Below are 26,163 nucleotides of genomic sequence, written 5' to 3'. Positions count from 1 at the left end.
CAGGAGATAAAGTGATAACCCTCTTCTGTATGAATTAGGGAATTTTTGTTTGGAGTCTTTTGCGGACTTAGAGGCAGGGGACGGGGTCATCGCGATTGCCTGGAAGAATGGAAACGAAATAAAGAACACTGGGAAACTGAGTGTAGTAATGGAACCTGAGGAGGCTGGGTTGGAAATCCAGTAGGAAGAAAGAGATAGGGTACTTGTTGGGACACGTGACAAGAATTTAGCACTGTACGCCGCGCTGGATGTAGGAAAAGAAGTGGTGAGCCCGGGGCTTGGGGCCTGGGATGGGAAGGGGCTAATTGGCATAACTTCTCCGTGCTTGTGTTCAAGCCTTCTCAGAGAAAGAAGGATGGGGTGGGTAGGTTTGGGACAGAGGAAGCTACCATTAAGATATAGGCCGTGGCTCAAGCTTAGATCTCGACCCATGCTCCGGCATTTTGGCGTTGTGTTGGGGTTTCGTGTGTGCGGAGTCTGTCAACTTGGGGGGAGGGGCTTGTTAGGAGCTCAGCACCAGCTGGGCACTAAGCGATATAGGCATTATAGGCCTTAAATCCTAGTATCTCTGGAAGAGTTTTCCTGAGTCCCTTCTATTCCAACAGCCTCCCTAGTACAGTGTTAGAATTACGGGTTCTGAAATTAGATTTGAGTTATAATCTTAGCTTCACCGCTATTTGTCTTAATGGCATTGGGAAAGTGACTTCACCTCTCCTGCTAATATGAAAAAAGGCGCCTGCAAACTACTTCGTACAACGCTGGCGCATAGTGTCAAAAAAAAAAAAAAAAATCTGTATTTTGATATCCATTGCTCTTTTTGTGCCTGAAAACCACTTTGTATGTATTTCTGTTGTAATGTAGTATTGCAATTGCAGCATTTGCTTACTTCTCATTTGACTGTGAGAAGCTTGAAGATGGAGAGCTTAAAGAATCTGCCTGCAGTGTGGGAGACCTGGGTTCCATCCCTGGGTTGGGAAGATCCCGTAGATGTTAATATGTCCCATTTCTGTCAGTTTATTAAAGTGAGTGAATAAAGGAGAAACACCTAACAATATGGATTAGTAAACTCAGGGGGAGTAGAGTGTATATTGTGGTCATTTAGAGGGAAAAATGTCCACCTGCACCTGTGTCTGTCTGTATCGGTTCTTTTCCAAAATGCATTCATGAAGAACAGGGATGTAGTATGTGAACAGAGCCTTCAGGAATAAAATTGGGAACAATACAATAGGAAGGGAAGCACAAATCCAGGCAACCAATTGGCATAGAAGGTTCAGGGAAAGGAGTTGAGGGTTTTTTTGTTTGTTGGTTGGTTGGTTTGAGTTTTATTTTTGTTGTTGTTGTTTGTTTGTTTTAGATTTAAGGGAAAGAACTCTAGGTAGAAGTCTTTTTCCACTAGAATACCCTGAGTGTTTGTCCAGCCTTGATGAAAGCCAATAGAGAAATGAAACGCCTTTTTGTGGGTGGTCTTGGGCAGAATATTTCTGAGGCAGACCTGCAGAATCAGTTCGGCAGATTTGGAGAAGTTTCTGATGTGGAGATCATCACTCGGAAAGATGATCAAGGTAAATTTAAAGTGCTTCATGGGTAGTTAAAGCAAATATAACTCAAGTCAAATATCACAAAATAAAGGAACCCCCCCAAAGATGAATGTGAAACATTCACCTGAACACTGAAAGTGATGTTATTTCATTATGATAGTATAGTACTAACCCCATCCCAGCACATATGCCCTGGAGGTGTTATGTGTGAAATAAAAAAATTCTAAATTCCCAAACATCCCCTCTCCCCTTTTGTAGTGGGGAGGGAGCATGTGGCTTGCAGAATCTTAGTTCCCTGACCAGGGATTGAATCTGCCCTCTGCAGTGAAAGCCCAAAGTCTCACACTGGACCTCCAGGGAATTCCCAAACATCCAATTTCTGAAACATATTGCTTTAAATTTTCAGAGCTAAAATTCTAATAATTAGTAAATGTCCTGTTAGCATATCTCTAACATATAAACAGCAAAATGTTTCCTTAACTGACTGACTGACATTTTTCTCATAAAATATTTAGATAATCATGCTTAAAAATTTGCAATCTTTGTATCCAGTGAAAAATAAACAAGCTTTTTCTTTGAAAGAGTAAGTTTCTAAGAGGTCTTTTTTAAAATTTAGAAATCATTTTTACATTATTCTCTGCGTAAGAATTTAAATTTTTTTTTTTTTTTTTTTTTTTAGGAAACCCACAGAAAGTCTTTGCATATATCAACATCAGAGTAACAGAAGCAGACCTGAAGAAATGTAATGAATGTTTTCTATACTATTTACCATTTCATGTCACTATGTTATTTGGAATAACTTTGATTCTAAATCTAAACAGCCACTTTTACGTCATTGAGAGGGACAACTGTGATGAATAGAATTCTGATATTCTACAGTTCGAGATTTAGATTCATTCCATAATGCATGACATATGGTAGCACATTACCAACAAGTTTGCTCAAAAGTGGCATTCTCAAATATTGTGGACAAAGGATCACGCTTTAATAGAAACTGCATGTTACCTATATCCCACTGGGTATTATGCCATACCCCACTCCTCAGGGTGTTCATTTCTCAGGTAAATAATTCTTGTTAATAAATGCTATTAGAAGAGGGCTTTACATTATGCCCTTATAAGATCATATCCTTGAAATTATGAAATATCTATCAATAAGTTTAAGAAAGCTGAGGACCAGCTGTGGCCTTCAGTGAAAAGCGAGATGTAATTCATACTGCCACTAATGTAGAAATGCATTCTAATTATTTGGAGACTGAAAAATCAAAAGACACTGAGTAGGAAACATGCTAATAGAGAAGGAAGGCCATTGGCCTTTTGTAATATCATCTGTCCAGTTGGGAAACATATGACAAGTACATTGCAGTTAAGAACACAGTTCTGCTGCGTGACCTAGCAATTCTATTTAAAGTAGAAGACCCAGTTTGTTTACCTGATATATGACCAAGATATAGCTTGGCTCATAATATTACTTTGAATATGAAATTGAATAATACTTCTGTACTTAGCATAGTACCTGTCTCATAGAAATTTCTCTCAGTGATAATTATTAAGGAAGCTGATAGCAGATACTGAGAAAAATCAGCTACTAGGGTACAGTAGTTCAAACACAGTTTAGTTGCTTGTGCTAATATGTTTGCAAGTTATGCAGTGATAATTAGTATGAGGTGATAAATAAGGATGAGGAGCTGTAGGATTCCAGTGTCCTCTGATTCTCCCTAAGAAGATTACATTAATATTCTATAGTTTTAGTATGGTAAATAACAGTGACATGTTAAATAAATACCAACCATTTGCCAGAGATTTCTGACATTACTTTATCAACAAATGACAAATTTTGCTTAAAGGTTTGCACATTTGCCTCATTCAAATCTTCCAGTTACATGAGACAATAGGGAATGTAAGAATCTAATAAGTGGTCAAGATAAGAATGGGACCTAAGCCTCCTCTTTCTGGTCTCACTTTCCTTATTCTCTTTCCTCTGTGTGTTTGTGATAAACAAGTTTTCTTTTTTTGGTACTAATTAGTAAAAGCACATGCTGAAATATATTTTTGCATTGCTATGTACTTGGGTACTAATTCTTTGCTTTATAGGTATGTCTGTTTTAAATAAAACAAAATGGAAAGGTGGGACACTGCAAATTCAGCTAGCAAAGGAAAGTTTTTTGCACAGGTAAGGTTTTGCCTGTATTTGATTTAATCCAAACATTAACACACTAATTTCTTAATATTGTAAGTGATTTTATATGTTCACTTAATTGATTTGAAACTATCATATTATTACAGTTTTAACAAATTTATGCATTATAAGTAGAGCTATTTGCAGCTTTTTAGACACAAACTTTTATGATGATGTAGGTCTTCCCCCTTCTTTGTAATACCTATTTAGTACCATTTTAGAAAATGTCCCATAGTCTACTTAATCATCTCCTACTCATAGACCTTTAGACCATTTCCACTTTCTCTTGATAACAGATGACCCTTGAAGATAACTTCTATATATGTACAAGGGTCCCTCTGATGTGTATGTCAACAAAAGGAGTTGCTATGTCATGGAGTTAAGCACACTTAAAATTTTAATAGATGATACCAAATTGCTTATGTTAACTTTAAACTGTTAATAAAAGCATCATACAAAAACTTAAAGATAATAGGGATCCCTGTAAGAGACGCATAAAATTTATTATGCCTAAGATTTAAGAACAAGGCAATGTAAAAACGATTAAAGCATTTTAAGATCCGAAAAGTATCCTTAGGGAGAAAAGATTGTATGCATTTGGGTGCTTTCAAAATAGGAGACATTTTCGGAATGTACAGATTAAGTGACCAAGAGAGTTTTAAGATTGTTCTCAGGCAAAGAAATGCCACAAGGAAAAATAAGGTCTAAATCAAATTTTGTGGAACTAGTCTAGAGACGAAGGTGAGGATTTTGTTCTTCAGCTGTGGGCCTCTGTGAACAGGGTAGTGATGAGACTTTCATTCAGCAGTACTTTTGTGCCTATTATAGGCAAGAACTGGGGCTCTCATCCTGAGCAGGGTGAGCACACAGTGCTGCTGCCTTTGAGTACCTGTGCACATCTGCCTGTGGAGCATGAATCTTGGAAGTTGAAATGTAAAAGAGCCACAGTTCAGTTCAATTCAGTCGCTCAGTCGTGTCCGACTCTTTGAGACCCCATGAATCGCAGCACGCCAGGCCTCCCTGTCCATCACCATCTCCCGGAGTTCACTCAAACTCATGTCCATCGAGTCGGTGATGCCATCCAGCCATCTCATTCTCTGTCGTCCCCTTTTGCTCCTGCCCCCAATCCCTCCCAGCATCAGAGTCTTTTCCAATGAGTCAACTCTTCGCATGAGGTGGCCAAAGTACTGGAGTTTCAGCTTTAGCATCATTCCTTCCAAAGAACACCCAGGGCTGATCTCCTTTAGAATGGACTGGTTGGATCTCCTTGCAGTCCAAGGGACTCTCAAGAGTCTTCTCCAACACCACAGTTCAAAAGCATTAATTCTTCGGCGCTCAGAAAAGAGCCACACCAGAGACAGAGGCCAATGAGAATTGGTCAGCACAGTTAACCAGGCCCAAATCAGATAGGGAGTTTGAATTGGAAGATTTAGTTGGCATTCTATTCTGCATTCTCTTCATTATGAGAGTAGTAATATTCAAGATTTAGCAGATTAGACTTTGAAAGAAGAGACCGTTTCCTCATAACAAAGAGAAGGGATTAAGAATAGTTAAAATACCAAAAGTACATAAGTTGAAAGGGAAAAGCTGAGAGATTCCAAATGATACCTATGAAGTTAAACAGGTTTATAGTATGAAAAAACAAGACAGAAGCATGGTTAATAGTGTGATTGGTTATTTTAACTCTCTTATTTGTATTTTTTCTTTGATTCAGATTGGCCCAAGAGAGAGAAGAAGCAAAAGCAAAGAAAGGAAAATCAACAACAGGCAACACCAGCTTGTTAGAAAAGATGAAAACAGTGGATTTCCATGTGAAAGCTGTGCCGGGAACAGAAGTACCAGGGCACAAAGTAAGTCACCCCTGGTAGCCTGAGTAGCCTCGGAACCAATTCCTGAGACCAAATGACCATGAACATCATGTTTAAAGCAAATGCTTTTTCTCTCTTGCTTTGAAGCAGTTAACATAAATAGTGCTTTATGATCTTCCAAGTGCATTTACAGCTCTTGGGAAAGCACAGGTTTCCCCCATTTTAGAAAGAGAAATAAAAACCCACATGGAGGCAAGTCTCCTGAGGGAAATAGAGGTGGTGAGGAGTCCAAACAGGTCCCAAGTTTGCCTTTTTAATGGCTGTTATTTCTGTACCATCTTATGTGATTTCTATGGAATCAACAACTGCCTCAATTTTCCTTCTTCTTTCTATACTCTTTTTTTCTTAAGTTATATTTATGCAGAATGGTTAATCTTTTCTGTTCGTGACAAGTATAATAAATATATCCTTTTTTTTTTTTCTTTTAGAATTGGGTTGTGAGTAAATTTGGAAGAGTCTTACCTGTCCTTCATCTAAAGAATGAACGTAAACGTAAAATATCCTTAGCAGTTGGCCTTTCAGAGAAATTATTGTTGACTACGGTGATGGATACTTGCAGAAGTTAACTTCGTATCTTCGGAGTTTCACTGCTGCTGTCAGTAAATCTTTAGATGTTTAAGAGTTTTTATGTTCCCAATTTCTCTATAAGGTAAGATCCATTTACCTGCATGTATGAAACAATTAGAGGATGAGAAAATGTAGTGACATTTTATACAAGTAAGTGATACAAATGAAGCTTATTAAGCAAGCACTTTTACTTACTAATTTATATATCATTCCTCTCGTTTGACATGGATTCAAAGCCATTTCTAGAGGAACTAAGGAAGGGCAGGGGAAAACAGTGCAGTCATAAAAGTAGCCTTTTGACAGCAGAGAGGAGGATTTGGAAGGACAGTGTAAAGCCAAGAGAAAATAGACAGTATTTGACACACTTCACATATAATTAGCCAGGTATTCAGTAGTTGCTAAGCGAACAAAGGAATTTTTCAGGAGTGAGAGATTAAAGCAACTTATACTTGTCTATTCGTATGTTTTAGGAAATCAGCCAATGCCATTGACATTGACTGGAATCTTTCTGGACAGGGTTAGCAACAGAACAGATCTGATAAGTATTAGCCTTCTAAGAAAGACCTGCAAAAATTCAGAGAGTGAGTGAAATGTGAAGTGGATGTTTGAGCTAAGAGAATCAGGTCTAGGATGAGCCAGCATTGAAAAGAGGAGTGGTCAAAATGTTGGAGAATCTTTATTTCTCAGGTTTGAGATAACCAACACAGAGTCTAGTTGTTCCCCCTCTGACTGCCCCTCTATACTCTGCTTTATGATGTTAGCAGTGAATAGATTTCTCAGACATAGAAAAGTACCTAGAATATAATCTTAAATCAGTTTGTTGTAATATACATATAAACCCAAGTAATTTCTTCCAGTTAATAGTGATGATCGTTGGTTTTCACTCTGGACATGCCATGGACATGTCAGTTCCAAAGATCCTGAGTTACCTAATGAAGTCCTTTTTTGTTTGATTGGAAACTGAGGGTAAAATGAGTCAATGATTTGCTCAAGATTAAATAGTATTCTTTTGCTTAATCAGATTAATAGGTTTTTCTAAAACCTAGTGCCTGTTTTTGTTCCTTGACTGTTGGTGACATCATAAAGTATGATCCCTCAAAATACTGCCACAACTTAAAGAAGATAGGGGAGGATTTCACAAATGCTGTCCCTATATCCAACCTCACCTGGGAACTGGAAGGAGGGAATGATCCTATGAGTAAGAAACGGCGAGGAGAATTCTCTGACTTTCACAACCCTGCCAAGAAGATAATAAAAGTACAGAAGAATGAGGATTCTACTGCATTTCCTACCATAAGATCAAAACCTAGTAGCATAATGGAGAGTCCACATTTAATACAACAGGTTGCACAAAAAACACTTCATAATTCCATTACTCCTAAAGCACCGTATATAACTGATTTTGATCATCAGAAATTTAAAAATGTATTTTTTCAGACTTCTGGTTTAGAAACTACCAAAAAGAGAAATAGCATATCTGATGATGATATTGATTCTGAAGATGAATTAAGACTAATGATTGCAAGAGAGGAAAACTTAGAGAAAACTACATGGTCCTCAAATGAATTTGAAAATGATCCCTTTGAAGTTGTAAGAGATGACTTTAAATCTGATTTTCACAAATTTCATACTTCAACAGGTTTAGGCCTCAAAAACAGTGAAAATAATGTTACAGAAAATGGTTGTGACTCTGATTCAGGAGATACAGATGAAATCATTGCAATGAAAAAAAGTTCTGGTAAGATCGAAAACGGTGTAGATTTTTCACAAGGAGAAAAGTCTATGTACAAGAAGACTTATTTGAAAAGCAGAAAAAAGTATGATCTTTCTGATGACAGTATTAAAGAACAAAAAAGAAAAAACAAAGTAGAGGTAGCCCTCAGTCACAGAGTTAAGCCTCTTAGTTGTAAATCTCTGATTGAGTCCAGTAGCAGTGAAGATGCTGATTCTGTATCAGAATCAACTGAGTGTGAAGGAGATAAGGAGTATAACACCTTGATGGAAAACTGTCTCCGTGTGAATCTGACTTTGGCTGATTTGGAACAGCTGGCTGGTGGTAACCAGGAGGCTCCAAAAGAAAAGACTGAGAGCAGTGGCCAGGAAACCACTGCCAAGTGTGACAGGGCCTCCAAGAGCCGAAGGATTCCAGGTGACCTCCGCAGAGGCCAGCAGTGTATTCATCCTGAGGAGATTGTGGCTTCTCTTTTAGAAGGAAGAGAGAACCCATGTGGAAAACAGAAAACAAAGGAAAATACCTTAAAGCCAAAATTTCAGGCTTTCAAAGGAGTGGGCTGTCTCTATGGAAAGGAATCAGTGAAAAAATCCTTGCAAGAGAGTGTTGCCTCTAATAATATTAAGCAAGATCAAATTTCCTTGAAACTTGAGGAACCGAGGAACGTGTCCATGGGAAAATGGTCCCTGTGTGCTAATGGCCTATCAAGTGAACAGACTCCTTTCCAACATGCAAAGGAGGCAAATGACTCAAACCAAATTCAGCCTCAAAAGAGACAGTCTTTTGCGAGCCAGGGTCACAAAGTGGTGTCCCCTAACAGTTCAGAAAAGAGAAATAGAAATCCTATTTCTAGTCTGTTGCCACTGAAAGATAAGAAATCTTCAAGTTGTGGTGCTAAGACTCTCAACAGAGGCCTTGATGAAGACTGTTGCCACGGGACTGGAAAGTCAGGAGAGAGCTCTGAAGGGAGGCCTGATCTGTGCAGCTCCAAGGCCCCTGAGAAATCACCAGAGGTTTTCTCAAGGAGAGACTCCCAGGGAAGCAAAACTGACTTCCCACTTTCTTTTAATAGTTCATCAGATGTTAACGCTAAAGATAAGCATGCTGAAGATAATCAGAAACGTTTGGCAGCCTTAGAGGCAAGGCAGAAAGCCAAAGAAGTCCAAAAGAAGTTGGTTCACAATGCTCTGGCAAATTTGGTGAGTATATTTTCAGTCTAGGAATTTACCAAGAACTCTCTCCAGGTCTAGTCTCTTTCTTGCCCACAAAGGTAGGCAGGCCCCTTTAGAGCTGAACGTTTGTGTTTTATGTCCTTGTGTCTATATAGTATATCTGGATATTGCTTTAGAAGATATTACTGATATAGTTAAGTGATGTGTACTAATACATCTCAGTTGCCATATATATCACCTGTCAAGTGAGTAGTGTCTTATGAAGATTTACTATAATGGGACCTTATTCATTTTTTCAAGAATTATTACGTTCCTGCAAAGTTCCAGTCCTTCGCAGCAAGTGTTCGATTTATAGAAAAGATCACTATCAGGCAGTATTGGCTCACAGTGTGGTGAACAGAGGGTCACAGTTCAGTTCCATGCAATGGGAAACAAGTATGCCTACGTGCTCTGACAGGAAGCAGACAAGTTTGTTGGCATTACCGGGGAGTGGGTACTTCCCCAGCTGACCTGAGTCTAGTGGGAAAGGCTCAGTAGAAATTGGTCTGGCAGAGGTAAAAGGGTAGGAAGAGAGAGAAAAGGCATTTAAGATAAGGCAGCAGTTTGTACAAAAGGGAATATTTGCAATAACTGACTAAATAGAGTACAAGGTGATGAGAAGTGAGAGAGATAAGTAGGCTACAGGGCTGGAGTTTATTCTTAAGTCTGGGAAAAAACTAAAGGACTGGAAGTAAGGGAGTAAAAATTAGTTGTGTTGGAACAGGAATTGGCAAACGAGCCCATGTCCTGTTTTAAAAGAGCCTCCTAGCTAAGAATGGTTTTTACATTTTTAAAGAGTTTAAAAAAGAAGAATATAGAACTAAAACTATATGTGGCTTGCAAAGCCTAAAATATTTATTCTCTGGCCCTTGACAGAGAAAGTTTGCCAACTTCTCTTTGGGGCAAATGGTTCAGGACGTGCTGAGAACAACAAATCAAATGGGACAAACAAGGGAACAAGGATAGACAGCTTTTGAGAGGTTTTGAGCCAGAACCAAGGCAGTGACTATGGGAATATATTTTTAAAATAGCAGGAAGGCCCAACTGATGGGACTTGGTGATCAACTGCAAATGGAAAGTGAGAAGTTTCTATCTTGGGATGATGGCGGCATTCACTAGAGAAAAAATAGGGTGGGAAATAGACTTACTTGGGGAAGGAGATGAGAGGTTGTCTTAAAGGTAATGCTTTTGATGACCACTGTAGGATGGTCATCCAGAGGACAAGCCGACGCACATCATCTTTGGTTCCAATAGTGAAAGCGAAACAGAGGAGACATCCACTCGGGAGCAAAGCCATCCAGGAGAGGAACTGGTAAAAGTAAGAAATTTAAGATGTCCATATGGGCATGCCTCTACTTGTATAGATCCATTTCTGCATATTGCATACCAAAACCTCCCCCCAGCTGCTGGGCTCAACATAAAATTTCCTCTGAGAGCCACAATGAAACAGAAAACTCCCCAGACCACCATGCATGGATGCTACAGGGGCCTTAAAGATTTTCTCCCACATAAATCTGTCCTCTGCAAAGTGACATCAATATTAGTGAAACCATGCAGAAAATGTTCTTACATGTAATAACTGCCCCCCTTTCAGGCTGCATTAGGAGCCTCTGGAGACCCAGGGGGCCATGTAAATATCACTGAGTCGAGAGTTTCTATTATAACCACCACACTGTTTCCTGGGATATGCATCTGAGTTGTTTCTTAAGTGTAAGGAGGAAAATTGCATAATGAGGGAAATACTGGTTGTCTTGGTTATTAATAAACATTTCTGTCCTTATGTAACAGGAGTCCATGGGTAGAGCCTCTGGGAAGCTCTTTGACAGCAGCGATGATGAGGAATCTTGTTCCGAAGATGACAATAACAGGTTCAGAATTAAACCTCAGTTTGAGGGCAGAGCTGGACAGAAGGTTAGTGAAGACTGAAAATAAAAAAATTTGCAACATGCTCTTATTTTTTCAGCATAGTCCTTAAATCTAGGTTAATGAAGGCAGACCTTGCCCATACTCTTAACATTAAGGTTTTTGAGATTGATCCTCCATGGCCCTCTTTGTTTGGTTCATGAGTGGGTGAGGTTATGCAAACATTAATGTAGTAAATTTCACAGCATGGAAGTATACTTGGAGGGTCTTCTTCATAAGTAATTTCTTGGGAATGCGACTGTCAGTTGTCTTTGTGTTTTGTCTTTAGCTCATGAATTTGCAGTCTCACTTTGGCACTGATGACAGATTTCGCATGGACTCCCGATTTCTAGAAAGTGATAGTGAAGATGATCATGAAGGTAAATGACTCATTGTGCAAACAAACAGTCCTGATGTTAGAGCTGGCATACCTCAAGAAATCAACTTGTCTAGCATCTTCACTTAACACATAGAGAAGTGTTTTATGTATATATAACACATATAGTGTTATGTGTACATGGTGTGTTACATGTACATGTAACACTTGTACATATTAATTTATTTATAAAATTTTAATTTCCTGAAGCTGCCAGAAAAGATAGGAATAAGTAGCATCTGCCAAAGGTACCATCTTCCCTCATCCTGGTATTATAAGTCAAGGACCTACCTGGCAGTAGGTCAACAGGTCCTCGTGAGGTTGTGTAAGACAGATACATCCCACTTGGTTTACTTAAAGAAAGTGTTCATGCTCGGTGCAGATTTTTCAAAGCAATGTACCACTGAATATCACTCTACTTAAATTCATTCTTATTTGAATATATTTAAAAGCATTGATGCTATCGGAAGCATCGGCAGTGGTTCCAAACTTTCTTTACAAGATCTTCTACTCTTATCCTTTGTAAAAGACCTCACCTCCTACTTGACCAAGACGATGGTCACTTCAGGTAGCTCCCTGTTTTCCTTTCCAATCTCAGAACTACTCTGTCCTTTCTTTTTTCTTCTTTCCTGAGTTTATCTAATCCGCATCTTGATCTTCTCCATTTATACCTCCTGTTCACTCCTTTTTCTCATTTGCATCTTCACACTTAACTTTCTTCTATCTCTTCGTTCTTTCTGCAGACATAATTCGGTCTCATAGGTTCAAAAAGCCATTCTTCAACCCTGCCAGTTTTTAAGTTGCCATTCCCTTTTTTTTTTTTTTTCAGTTCTAAGCCTGAAATGAAAAAATAGATTGCATCCAATTTAGAAGCAGTTGATTTTATTGAAAGTACAATCTCTGGATATGATACTTTAAATTATTTGAAGTGATTATTCTGTATATTATACATTTCTGAAAACAAGTATTCCGAGAGTAAATTCTCCAGGATCCATACCAACTTATTGTTTCAGAACTTTTCACTCAGAATTCCATGTTGATAACATAGGAATGGATAGAACCTTGGGATTAGTCAAGAAACTATAGATGTTGCTTTCTAACTCCTGCCACTTATGTCTGTCTCATATTTACAACTCTTTAGCGTGCGGTCCCTCAAAGCTGTGAATAACTGGTTTACCAGATGCAGTGGCGTCTTCTCAAGCTTCACCCTTCAACCTGCTTATAGCATTTGTTACTGTTGATCATCCTTCTTGAAATGTTCTCTTCCCTTTGCTTCTATTGCACTATAACTTCCTTGTTTTCTTCATAATTCTTGGTTCCTAAATTTTCCCTTTGCTTTGAGATATAGGCTCTTCCCAAGGTTCTGTAGTCCGTGTGGCTTTAGCCTTCATTTTTACATGAATATTTTCCAAATCTGGGTCATCTTTGCTCCTGGCTGTTCTGCTTTTCAACTTTAGATACACCTGTGAGAAATATCCACCAGGCATTGAGGAAAGAATATTTGGGAGCTCAGCAGAGTAGTCATGAGCAAAGATTACCTACATTTGGAAAATATTCATGTATAAAAAAAGGCTAAAGCCAGAGGGTCTTACAGAACCTTGGGAAGAGCCTGTATCAGAGGTTTCTTGGGAACGTTTGAGACTGAGTTTTTTGTGTGTTGCACAAAGACCATCCTGCAGATAAGCAGCCTACCAATACACTGAGCCCTTTCTAACATTCTGTTCTACTTCCTAATTGTCAGTATTAGGATAAAATTAAAATTGCCACTTTTTGAAGTCAGAAAGTTTCATATGAGCAGTTTCATATGGTTTAGCCTAATGCAATGTAAACTCTTTGCAGTTTCTTATTTCAGTACATATTCATTTTGTTTCCTAGCGTGCTCTCTTCCTTCCTCAGGGAACTACTTTGTCTTTCCTACCTTAGACTGTACCTGGTTTGTAAAACATTTCTTAATCCAACTGAACATAATCCCTATCTTTTTTGAACCCTTAGACACTTTTGGGCCATCTCTATAGAAAACTTATGCAAAGCAGTGTTTTATTTTGTTAATTTCTGTTATTTAGTTGTTTATATCCTACAGTAATTTGAAAAGGTCTTTAAGGCTCAGACTTCTTTTATGTTTTCTCTTATAATCCAAACTGGCTGTTAAATGTTTAACTTTGTTCCCTGATGTTTGTCTGTTTTTAGTAAATAAGAAAGCCAGCTTATAGGATTCCACAATGCCCTGTGTGTAGGCTCTATTCCTGGGATATTTATTACTGAGTTTAAAAGCTAAAGTAACTGCTAACATATCATGTTAATAGTCAGTAAAATTACCACCTTTCTTTCACTTTTAGACTTACATGTAATTTAAATTAATTTCTAGATTGTTGCCAAAAATCAAAGAATCTTTATTCACTTTAGGTTTTTAATTACTATCTTGCTCTATTACATTTGTCAATCTTTACCTTAAAAACTTAGACTTGCCACTGAAAGCCATTAATTTCATATTTCATTTTTATAAGTAGAAATGGGAATTTTGTTTGCTGGTCATGCAATTTCTGGATTCACTGTGACATCAGGGGCTTAGGGACAGAGAGGTTAGCAAAACGAGGTTTAACTTTTGTTCTTCCTGTCTTAATGTGCTTTGCACATGTTTAAGTGCTTGATAAATATTTGATTACTGAAATTTCTCCAGTTAGATTTGCCAAAAGATTACTAATTATCCTCTTCCTTCAAAGAAATAAATGAAAAGAAAACTCCTGAGGAGGAAGAACTTGCTGCAGAAAAATTGAAAGCCCTGAATGTTGTGCAGAGTGTTTTGCAGATCAGCTTAAGCAATTCTACAAGCAAAGGATCAGTAGCTGCTAAGAAATTTAAGTATGTCTTATGTTTCATCTCACTCTTCTCTCTTCCTTTGCCACAAAATTAGGCCATTTTCAACTTCTTGGGGAGAGCAGTTAACAATATGTATCAGACTCTTAATATTATACTTACCTAGTGATTCACTTCAAGAAACTAATCTAAAATTTTTTCTGTATTTATTACTACTGAAAAAATGGACAACTGTTTAAATATTAATAAATGTAACAGTTTATTATAGAAAATATATAATTTAGGAAGACTAGTGTAATGAAACCCCTGTGTACCATCACCCAACTTCTCCAATCACTAACATGGGACCAGTTTTCTCTTCTATACTTTTACTCACTCCCCCCTACTGTCACCACTGAAATATTTTATACAAATCCGAATAGTATATCATTTTATCTATATATATTTTCCTGTTTTAAAATAATATTTAAAAATTTTTCAAAGATCCTCTCAGAAGTGGGTAATTTAAAATATAATTGCTTCTAAGGAGCTCCTGATACACTTACTTGATATTTATGCCTTTGTCTTGCTCAAAAGTGGAATTGTCCTGGTTTTGCATTATGTTTTGCTATTAGTTTTTTGGATTTATACTCTGATTTGTCCCTTCAAACTTATCACTCTCCTTTTTTAAATAGGGACATCATACATTATGATCCAACAAGGCATGACCATGCGACTTACGAAAGAAAGCAGGATGATAAACCAAAAGAAAGGTAAACTGCTACAGTTACTAGTAAGGTACCTGTGTTAATCTTTTAGATTTGGCAATTGTTTCATATCTGTGTAAGATGCTACTATGAGGGGAAACTAGGTGAAGGTTATTCCTAGTTTTTCTGTAAATCTGTTTCTAGTTTTTCTGTAAATCTAAAATTATTACAAAATTAAAAGTTTCTTTTAAAAAGAATCACATTCAGACCATGCAAGCCTCCTCACTGTGGAATGTCTCTGTACCTACCCATCAAATCTAGTGGTGTTTTTGTTCCTTTAATTGTCTTAAAGTATTTGGGTCTCCTGTGAATCTTTCTGGGGTTCAGTTCATTAGACAAAAACCAAAATTCAGTGTAAGATAAGCTTTTTTTCCACCATGGTGTTCTGCCGGGACTGCTGAAAAATAATACCTTTAAACTCATAAGAAGCCCTCTTGTTTGAACAGTTGGAGTTTCTGAGCTATATCTAGGCTCTCAACAAAGGATTTTGCTTTATATTAATAATTAGCCTGGTGTACAAGTTTTTCTCTTCAGAGTACAATAGTAAATATATTAGGCTTTGCAGGCCAGATGGTCTCTCTTGCAGTGACTCTTCTCTGTCCTTATAACAGAAACAGAGCCATACATAATACATAAAATGAATAAGGTAGGCTGTGTTCTAATGAAACTATTAGTAGGACATTGAAATTTGCATTTCATGTAATTTGTACATATTATGAAGCCATCTTTTTACATAGTTTTTACCAGTCACTTCAAACTACAAAAATTATTCTTAACTTGCAATCTGTACATAAATAAGCAGTGGCTTGGATCTCATCCATGGGTTTACTTTGCCAAAACCTGCTTTACACTAGATTTTCCTGAAAAAATAGATTTGTTCTTGCTTAGAAGATATTTCTTAAATTTTATGTTACTTGCCTTCTAGAGAATAGGAGTCTTTAAAGCCATGAGGTCCTAGCGCCTTATTAAAAAAAACTTCTTTCTTTAGTTTCACTATCTCTGCTTATATGTTACTGTAAGCAGCAAGAAGAAATCAGAAAATGCCTTCAACACCTTCCTGGACATCTCCATTGCTAGATCACCCATTCATTAGGTGCATTTTCTACTTACCAGTTAATAAAGGCGACAGTGTTGCTAAGCCTCCTGCCACTATATAACAATGATCTCCTTTCCCCCATTTTCCAATAGCGTTTACTTCACTTTTCTGCAACGCCTTACCTGAAGCCTCAATTGGCATGTAGTTTCTACTAACAGTTTCTTCAGGGAGTTTTCATGCTTTTGCTAACACCCTCCTCACTGACCTTCCAACTTCTGCTTACTGTGTGGGCTATGAAGTCATTCCTACAATTTGGGCTTTTATAGCAGTATCCCACTTCTAGGCACCAAAATATGTATCAGTTAGATATTGCTATGTAAAAAATTGCCCCCAAAACGAAGAGCTTGCAACTAAAAATTTATTAGGTCCCAATTTCTGTGGGTCAGGAATTTGGGAGCACTTTACCAGGTAGTGCTGGTTTGGGCTCTCAAGAGGTTGTAGTCAAGATGTCACCTGGGGCTATAGTCTCTGAAAGTTTGCAGCCTGCTTGCAAGATGGTTCACACACTTGACCGCTGGCAGGGGCCTCAGTTCCTTGCTTTGCTGACCTCTCCTTTTGGGTGTTTGGGTGCCCTCAGAACATGGTATCTGACTTCTCCCAAAGCCGGTGATTAGGGAAGGGGAGAGAGCAAGGAGAAAGCCACAGTGCACTCTATAGCCCTAGTTTCAGTAGTTGAACACAACCACATCTGCCCTATTCTGTTCCTTAGAAGAGGTCATTAAGAACAACCCACACTGAAAGGGATGGAGGAATTAACTTCCACTTCTTGAAGTATCAGAGGACCTTTGGACCACCTTTAAAACCACTACCTTGTGTTTCATTGATCATGGAGCTCAGTTTCATAGGAGGCATATTTGACTTATAGCCTATGGTTTATTTAATGAAGTATTAAAAGTTTCTCAGTATAAGATAGTCTCCACCAGTAAGATGATCATTTAGGACATTATTATTTTAGGTAAAACAGAATATTTGGCCTAATAAATAAAATAGACTCTAATAGAAAAAAAGGATGTTCACTTCAGTTGCTCAGTCGTGTCCGACTCTTTGCGACCCCATAACTTGCAGCATGCCAGGGCTCCATGTCCATCACCAACTCCCAGAGTTTACCCAAACTCACGTCCATTGAGTTGGTGATGCCATCCAACCATCTCATCCTCTGTCGTCCCCTTCTCCTCCTGCCCCCAATCCCTCCCAGCATCAGAGTCTTTTCCAATGAGTCAACTCTTCGCATGAGGTGGCCAAAGTATTGGAGTCTCAGCTTTAGATCAGTCTTTCCAAAGAACACCCAGGACTGATCTTCTTTAGGATGGACTGGTTGGATCTCCTTGCAGTCCAAGGGACTCTCAAGAGTCTTCTCCAACACCACAGTTCAAAAGCATCAATTCTTCAGCGCTCAGCTTTCTTCACAGTCCAACTTTCACATCCATACATGACCACTGGAAAAACCATAGCCATGACTAGACGGAACTTTGTTGACAAAGTAATGTCTCTGCTTTTGAATATGCTGTCTAGATTGGTCATAACTTTCCTTCCAAGGAGTAAGCGTCTTTTAATTTCATGGCTGCAATCACCATCTGCAGTGATTTTGGAACCCAAAAAAATAAAGTCTGACACTGTTTCCACTATTTCCCCATCTATTTCCCATGAAGTGATGGGACCACATGCCATGATCTTCATTTTCTGAATGTTGAGCTTTAAGCCAACTTTTTCACTCTCCTCTTTCACTTTCATCAAGAGGCTTTTTAGTTCCTCTTCTCTTTCGCCATAAGGATGGTGTCATCTGCATATCTGAGGTTATTGATATTTCTCCCAGCAATCTTGATTCCAGCTTATGCTTCTTCCAGCCCAGCGTTTCTCATGATATACTCTGCATAGAAGTTAAATAAGCAGGGTGACAATATACAGCTTTGACATACTCCTTTTCCTATTTGGAACCAGTCTGTTGTTCCATGTCCAGTTCTAACTGTTGCTTCCTGACCTGCATACAAATTTCTCAAGAGGCAGATCAGGTGGTCTGGTATTCCCATCTCTTTCAGAATTTTCCACAGTTTATTGTGATCCACACAGTCAAAGGCTTTGGCATAGTCAGTAAAGCAGAAATAGATGTTTTTCTGGAACTCTCTTGCTTTTTCCATGATCCAGCGGATGTTGGCAATTTGATCTCTGGTTCCTCTGCCTTTTCTAAATCCAGCTTCAACATCTGGAAGTTCACAGTTCACATATTGCTGAAGCCTGGCTTGGAGAATTTTGAGCATTACTTTACTAGCGTGTGAGATGAGTGCAATTGAGTGGTAGTTTGAGCATTTTTGGCATTGCCTTTCTTTGTGATTGGAAAGAAAACTGACCTTTTCCAGTCCTGTGGCCACTGCTGAGTTTTCCAAATTTGCTGGCATATTGAGTGCAGCACTTTCACAGCATCATCTTCCAGGATTTGAAATAGCACAACTGGAATTCCGTCACCTCCACTAGCTTTGTTCATAGTGATGCTTCCTAAGGCCCACTTGACTTCACATTCCAGGATGTCTGGCTCTAGGTGAGTGATCACACCATCGTGATTATCTTGGTCGTGAAGATGTTTTTTGTACAATTCTTCTGTGTATTCTTGCCACCTCTTCTGCTTCTGTTAGGTCCATACCATTTCTGTCCTTTATCAAGCCCATCTTTGCATGACATGTTCCCTTGGTATCTCTAACTTTCTTGAAGAGATCTATAGTCTTTCCCATTCTGTTGTTTTCCTCTTATTTCTTTGCATTGATCGCTGAGGAAGTCTTTCTTATCTCTCCTTGCTATTCTTTGGAACTCTGCATTCAGATGCTTATATCTTTCCTTTTCTCCTTTGCTTTTCACTTCTCTTCTTTTCACAGCTATTTGTTAGGCCTCCCCAGACAGCCATTTTGCTTTTTTGCATTTCTTTTCCATAGGGATGGTCTTGTTCCCTATCTCCTGTACAATGTCACGAACCTCCATCCATAGTTCATCAGGCACTCTGTCTATCAGATCTAGTCCCTTAAATCTATTTCTCACTTCCACTGTATAATCATAACAGACTTGATTTAGATCATACCTGAATGGCTTCGTGGTTTTCTGTACTTTCTTCAATTTAAGTCTGAATTTGTCAATAAGGAGTTCATGATCTGAGCCACAGTCAGCTCCCGGTCTTGTTTTTGCTGACTGTATAGAGCTTCTCCATCTTTGGCTGCAAAGAATATAATCAGTCTGATTTCAGTGTTGACCATCTGGTGATGTCCATGTGTAGAGTCTTCTCTTGTGTTGTTGGAAGAGGAATCTTTTACTATCTAAAAACTCAGTATTGGAGACTGCTGTGTAACTCTGGTTAAAAACAAAAACAAAAACATATTCCTAAATATAGAGCAGGTTTGATGGAAACAGAAAAATTTCATCCCAGACATACTTATAATGCATTTCTACAACAGAATTATGACTAAATCCTTTAATGCCAGTATCATAAAACTCACCATTTTACAATTTGATAGAGTCTTAAAAGTCATGTGGTTTAACCTGGTTCATTTTGTAAATGAGGATACTGAGGCCCATTGCAGTTAAGTAATTGTCTTACTCATAGCTGATATCTTAGGTGTAATTTCTGAAGTGTAGTTCAGAGGATAAAAGAGAGGACAATATGATTCATGTTTAATACTTGGAACTGTTTGAAATAATTTTGGCTATTAAAAGCTTTTTGGTTAAGATTCTGTCCTTATGAGTTGTATATGTGGATCCTCTTGGTGGTTGAAACAATGGGACTAATGTTATCCAAGGTATTTTTATTTCCTGATTTCTGGAATTTTTCCAAACATTGACTTTTTTGTGATCTTTATATATGTCAATGCAGTAAAGCAAAACGAAAGAAGAAAAGGGAGGAAGCTGAGAAACTACCTGAGGTGTCTAAAGAAATGTATTATAACATTGCTACGGATTTGAAACAAATATTCCAAAGTGTAAAAGATACTAGTGAAAAGGAAGATAACACACCTTGGAATGAGGACTCTGATGGAGAGAAAGCTGAGGTAGTCCAGGACACTCCAGCTCTGATGACTCGCAATGAGCAAACCGGCGGATTCACATTTTCCTTTTTTGAGTCTGATGCCAAAGATGAAAAAGAAGGTATATTTTTGTTTGTTTTTACTTTTTCATTTCATGCAGTTTGAATTTAATTGAGTCTACTGTAAGTATGATGATTTAACATTAGCTGAAGGCAGTATTCTCTTCTCTATCTAGATAAACAGTATTTCAGTCAGCATTACATAACCATAAATGTAACATGCCTAGAGCTGTGTTCAACACAGTAAGAAATTGTTCTTGAATTTGGAAGCAAACTTCTAGATAGCTGCCATATGAAGGCAAGCCAGAGAATTATGCAACATTCCTTCTTCTGTTGAGTAGAAATAGTTATATATTTAAATATGTTTAAGAAGTCATATATTTAAATAGCTTTACATCTTTGATGCAGTTGGAGAAGCCATAACTTCAGGAAAGCCAGTGTTATTTGTTAGGAGAAGAAATATGTAACCCTGCCTCTAAACAAATATGCTGTGTCATCAATATACCAGCTGTTTCAAACTTTATCCTTGGAGATTTGCCAGAACCTAGAGAAAAGTATCGAAGAAGGCAATGGCACCCCACTCCAGTACTCTTGCCTGGAAAATCCCATGGACGGAGGAGCCTGGTGGGCTGCAGTCCATGGGGTTGCTAAGAGTCGGACACGACTGAGCGACTTCACTTTCAGTTTTCACTTTCATGTATTGGAGAAGGAAATGGCAACCCACTCCAGTGTTCTTGCCTGGAGAATCCCAGGGATGGAGAAGCCTGGTGGGCTGCCGTCTAGGGGTTGCACAGAGTTGGACACGATTGAAGTGACTTAGCAGCAGAGAAAAGTATAGCACTGGTATATACAATTTTCCATTCTACTTCAGGAGGTTTACCTCTGAAGTCCTACGTGTCTAAAAGTTTGAAACAAATATTCCTTAGGAAGTTGCTTCTCACCTTAAGATGTAAGTGTAGTTTTTCTGAAAGTTCACTGTAAAAGCAAGGTATACCTATACAGAATACACCTAACAATAAGTTCTACTTGAAAGCTCAGCAGTTAAAATAGCATCCTTGTGTTTAGCAGATAGGTATTAGATTCCAGCTTTGTGGTGCTACAAAAGGAGGTACAACAATCAAGTAGTTTTTCCAAAATTGTCCTAAATAAGATACAATATATCATTGCTCTGCTTATTTCATTCTCTTGCCTATGCTGTCCATTTGAGTACCAAGGTCAGTCCTGAACTGTTGAACAGAGTTGGTATGATATAGATATTTTAATTTTTCTAACTTTGACAGCCAAGTGTGAGAAGTTGGCCTTGAAATGATTGCTAAGACACCCGAGCAACCTGGGAGATGTGTTTTATGTGCTTTGGCAATTATGAGGACTTGTGAGGTGATCATCCACATCTTTTAGCAGCAGCTTTTTCAGCAGTTTTAGAAGGAAATTTGGGAAATTGAAAACGTAAAGATATGTTCCTTTTCTCCTTTATGAATAAGCAGGAAGGCAAACCGGTTTCACTGCATCATTAGACTGCTCAATGCTAGCTCAGGTGTCACACTTATTTTGATCTTTCTTGTAAATTGTGTTGCTCATTTATAAACCTTCAGCTTCTATATCTTTTGATAGTATTACTGTATTCCTTATGAGATCACTGTAGCAATGCCAAAAAATAAAAGTTTCTCTCAATATTTGAAAATCAAAAAGATACTACACATTTTGAGTTAATGATTAAGATATTCAAAATGTAGAAATATGTATGCATGGTGAAAGTAAACAAGTGAATGTGTCCATAAGTACTTGGGCTTTAGGTCACAGTTGTGTCATCTTTCATTGTCTTGATGACATAGAGACCTATAGAGTTGAAGCAGTAAAACCTGGGAAGGTCGCCTGGCAGGGAGACCCTCGTTTCCAAGACAGCAGTTCAGAAGAGGAAGATGTTACTGAAGAAACAGATGACAAAAAGCAGAGCCCTGAGTAAGTAATGTGTTTCTGTCCAGATATATTTCATAATTTATAAAATCTGAGTTGGACATGCTTTAGAGATATTATAAAAGTATCTTAAGTTTAGCTTTTCAAGACAGTTTTCTTTTTTTTTTTTTTTTGCTCCTTTAGAGAGTTCTGTAGTCTTTTTGTCATTGGGAGCGTGTTTCTTTTCCTTGAGATTTGGATAGCACTGGGTGGGGGATATGCTGCATATAGGGAAGAAAGCCTGCCACTGAAGTCCCTGGTCTGGAAGAGGATGCTTCATCTAGTTGGCTGCTACCTCATAGGAAACACTGGCAAAATGGGTAGCAGTGGTTGGGTGAGAGTTTTAACAATCAGCATGGGGAAGATAGAGCTTGTACTTAAATCTTTGTTACCAAAGTTACAGGTAGAAGCGAAGAATGTTGAATAGAGAAAGGGTGGTATTACTTTGACTCAGGTCAAAAATGAGCAAGACACAAAGCACAGATATTTAAGACATAGTTCATTTATATTTACAATGTGAACATTTCTTAAATGTTGAAATTAAGTGGCCAATTCTGTCTTTCTCACTTCAGAGAAGTACCATTACATGAGAAAGAGACTACTAGATTTTTCTTTTTCTCTAAGAATGATGAGAGACTTCATGGTAAGTCAGTTTTTTTATTAAATGGTATATATAGTACATCTCTATTTATACATACTGATTGGGAAAAATTCTGATTCTTTGCAATGTGATATGCTTTAGCCCCCTCTTGTTAGACAGAAGCTTGTTGACTTATAAAGCTCTGGAAAACTGAAAGCTCCCATTCATCACCTCAGCTTACTCGCTATCCTCAGCAAGGGCTTGTCTTGTTCCAGGGACTTGCTGAGATGCTAGACATACAAAATTTGCAAGTTTTTAGTACCCTAAAAAGTTCACATGAAGTATACTCAATATCTTGTAATAAACTGTAATGGGAGAGAACCTGAAAAGAATGTATGCGTGTAACTGAATCACTTTGCTGTATACTTGAAACTAACACAACATTGTGAATTAACTATACTTCAGTAAAACAAAAATAGAAAAAAAAAGTTCACATGAAAATGCTGAGGCTGTTGAACTCATTTCTGAAGCCTAACACAAACAGAAACTAAGTTACATCACAGTAAATGGTTTATAAACAGTAAAAATCCTAGCAATTCTACATTTTCATTTTCTAAAAGAATAAAATATTTTTGAAAATTAGCATAAACTGCGGGTGGGGAATCATGTTAACTTGAAGACCTTGATAATGCCAGCACTAAAATATTGTCTGTTTTAATATTACTGTGCTGCCTTGCCTTTCTTTGTTTTTCCTTCTAGGTTCTGACTTATTTTGGAGAGGAGTGGGAAGTAATATTAGCAGGAATTCTTGGGAGATCAGAACAAACAATTTGCGAATGGTGAGTATCGCCATGTTAATTGTCTCCTGAAATAGATATGATGTTACCTTTGTGTTAATATTTTCCTGGTGTAGGAATATAGGAAGGCATGAAACTTGAGATAACTGAAAACATGATTTAAATGCTCACAATTAATAGTTCTGGAAGGGAAGTTTTAATTGTTTAACTCAATCCACCCATGTGCAGAAAGGAGACTAAAGAGTGGCTCCACTGAGTGACTGATCTGAGTTCTCGTCATGCTTATTAAGGAACAGGAAATGATGAAATTTTTGAAAGACTGAATTACAGTTTCCATTGTAAGCACTTAAAGCCAAAAGTCTGAATATTCCACATCCATGTGAGCACTTCCAAAATGATTTCTACGACCCAGTCACTGAATAATCTAAATTTTACTTTATATAGTTACTGAACACTGTGAAAGTTATTTTATTTTATTTTATCTATTTTTTTTTATGAAAGTTATTTTATTTTTAACAAAGACTTTCTTTTTAATTTTATGGCTTCATGAATTTCCAATAATTTATTGGAAAATGGAGGAAGTATAAGAAAGAATATAAATAACATGAGGGAATTATTGGAGACTTTGACTAAAGAGTCTATTCTCCAAATAACAATATGCACACTCTGTCTTATTTATGAATCTGCCATGCCACACCTAACGAGGGCTTTTGATTTTATGTTTTTCTAGGACTGTCGGAAGAAACATAAAGATGCCAAAAGGAGATTGAAGCTAAAATAATAAATGTCATCATTAGTTTTGATACTGAATGTAAAGAAGTCTTACCATGGATATTGGAGTGATCTAGAAAATGAGTTTAGATGGCAAAGAATTCAGAGTGAAGGGATATTCTAAATCTTATCTGGTGGATATCATTCTGATTGCTTTCTTTTTCTGTACATTTCCTATTTGTTCTTACCCAATTACTTCAAACAACCTGAACATTTGTTTTAATGAAGCATAAGATAGTCCCTCAAAATACTTTGTATATATTTGCCCTCCATTTTCAATAACTAATGGACATTTCTTGACATGAGGTTTTAAAATATATGCATCAGAGCACTTATATTTTTCAAATTATGTTTCATGTAAATTATACTTGAAATATTTCTGATTGTACTAAATACACCTTACCTCCATTTTGTGGTTTTTTTCTGAGAGGTTGAATACAAGTCAACCTTGAGTTCTATATTTGTGTCCTCTTGAATAAGCTAACTGAAATGCAGGACATTTCAGACCAACTTTCATGGGAGAGTTCTGTGAGGACCAGAAAAGAATGCTAAATGGAGAGTTTTCCTTTCCTCAGCCTCCAGGAATTGATGGAGGCAGACTCATCAATTCCAAATTCTAGTTAGATTAGAAGTTTTTGAAAAATTGAAGTGCCTGAAAGATGACATAGTCACAGTTAGGAGTCAGTGCCCTGGGTCCAGATAAGGAAACAGATTTAATACCTCATTAAATTAACGTGGCTAGGATTCACTATAGATAAGCTTCTATCAAACTGGGCTCTGTACAAAATTATGCTTTATATAATAAAGTCCCAGGGGATTATCATTGAACCATAGTGGGTGTATCTGAAATTACATATTTATTGATTTACACCTTGATCAAATATAAACTCTGTGAAGGCTGGGATATCACCTGGTTTGTTAACTGTTACGTCGGTACTACCTAGAACTATGTCTGGCTTTAACTGGGTGCTCAGTAAACAGGGTCTGAGGAGCTAAGTAACTGAAGAGTCATTCAGAATTCCTGTTTCCAAGGCTTCAGACTTCATGAAAGATGGCACCCACCCCTCAGCAGGACAAATAACTCCACCTTTTCTTGATGTTGACTATATTTGTACCATCTTACCTATTGCTGCATAACAAGTCATCCTATTGACACTCGTTCACTTTGCTCACAGATAAGCAACTTTTTCAGGACATTGGGGACTGCTCATCTCTACTCCATGTATGTCATGGGAGTGGCCCAGCTGGCACTAAAGGATCCACTTCTAAAATAGCCTGTTCACTCAGTGCCTGTCCATTAGTTTCCTCACAGCATAGCAACATAACTTTCAGTTTCATAGCAATCAATTTTCTTCCTGTTCCTATTTTAGGAGCAGGAAGCAGATGTCTTCAGTCCTAACCCAGAAACTGGCTCAGTTATTTCCACTTTATTTTATAGGGTAAAACAGACACTGAGCCAACCGAGACTCAAAAGTGAGGGGACATAGATGCTCACGTCTCAGTACAAAGAGTGTTCAGAATCTGTGGCTGTGTTTAAATCTGTTATACCCTCCATCTCCAGAGTAGACAAATGTAACATCAAGTAGCATTGTGCATCCCCAATTCGTGCTCTCCAGATATATGCACTTTCAGAAATTTTGTTTCTTCTGACATTATTTCCGAATTTCTACCTAACATGTTATGCTGTGATTTCTTGGTTTTTCAGTTTTAGACATTAAATTTAGACATCATTTTAAAATAATTAGACCTATAATCCCAACCTTTTTTCCCCATGGACACGTCTGTCTGGAAACCCTCTGTTCTGCTCTAATCTGGCCTGTCCAGACAGATGATAAAATGAACAATATGGCATTTTGAGGAATGTGAAAATTCAAACACATTCCAACTTCTAGTTAATAAGCTAAATGTTCTTAATTAAACTATCTCAGGAATGCCCTACACATATTCTATCAGTTTTTTTCTGTCCTTTTATTG

At 37.7% G+C, this 26,163-nt stretch overlaps 1 protein-coding gene across 2 annotated transcripts; it reads left to right on the top strand.

Moving 5' to 3' along the window:
• Positions 1-95: 95 nt before the first annotated feature.
• On the top strand, positions 96-25,017 carry NOL8 (nucleolar protein 8). Of its 2 annotated transcripts, XM_006063094.4 has the most exons (17): positions 96-265; positions 1,355-1,562; positions 2,218-2,280; positions 3,632-3,710; positions 5,431-5,566; positions 6,013-6,081; positions 7,229-9,082; positions 10,299-10,412; positions 10,883-11,005; positions 11,286-11,376; positions 14,093-14,231; positions 14,861-14,938; positions 19,879-20,150; positions 21,921-22,047; positions 22,614-22,684; positions 23,381-23,460; positions 24,149-25,017. In XM_006063094.4, the coding sequence occupies exons 2-17, from the start codon at positions 1,424-1,426 to the stop codon at positions 24,197-24,199; spliced, it is 3,486 nt and encodes a 1,161-aa protein (XP_006063156.4). In that variant the 5' UTR covers positions 96-265; positions 1,355-1,423; the 3' UTR covers positions 24,200-25,017. The 2 variants fall into 2 exon arrangements, with proteins under 2 accessions (XP_006063156.4, XP_006063157.4); XM_006063095.4 differs by lacking the exon at positions 1,355-1,562.
• The last annotated feature ends 1,146 nt before the right edge of the window (positions 25,018-26,163 follow it).

The sequence above is a fragment of the Bubalus bubalis genome, chromosome 3, assembly GCF_019923935.1.
Source record: "Bubalus bubalis isolate 160015118507 breed Murrah chromosome 3, NDDB_SH_1, whole genome shotgun sequence".
Classification (NCBI taxonomy): domain Eukaryota; kingdom Metazoa; phylum Chordata; class Mammalia; order Artiodactyla; family Bovidae; genus Bubalus; species Bubalus bubalis.
Note: the sequence above shows the minus strand (reverse complement) of the source record. Positions and strands in the feature narration are given on the sequence as shown.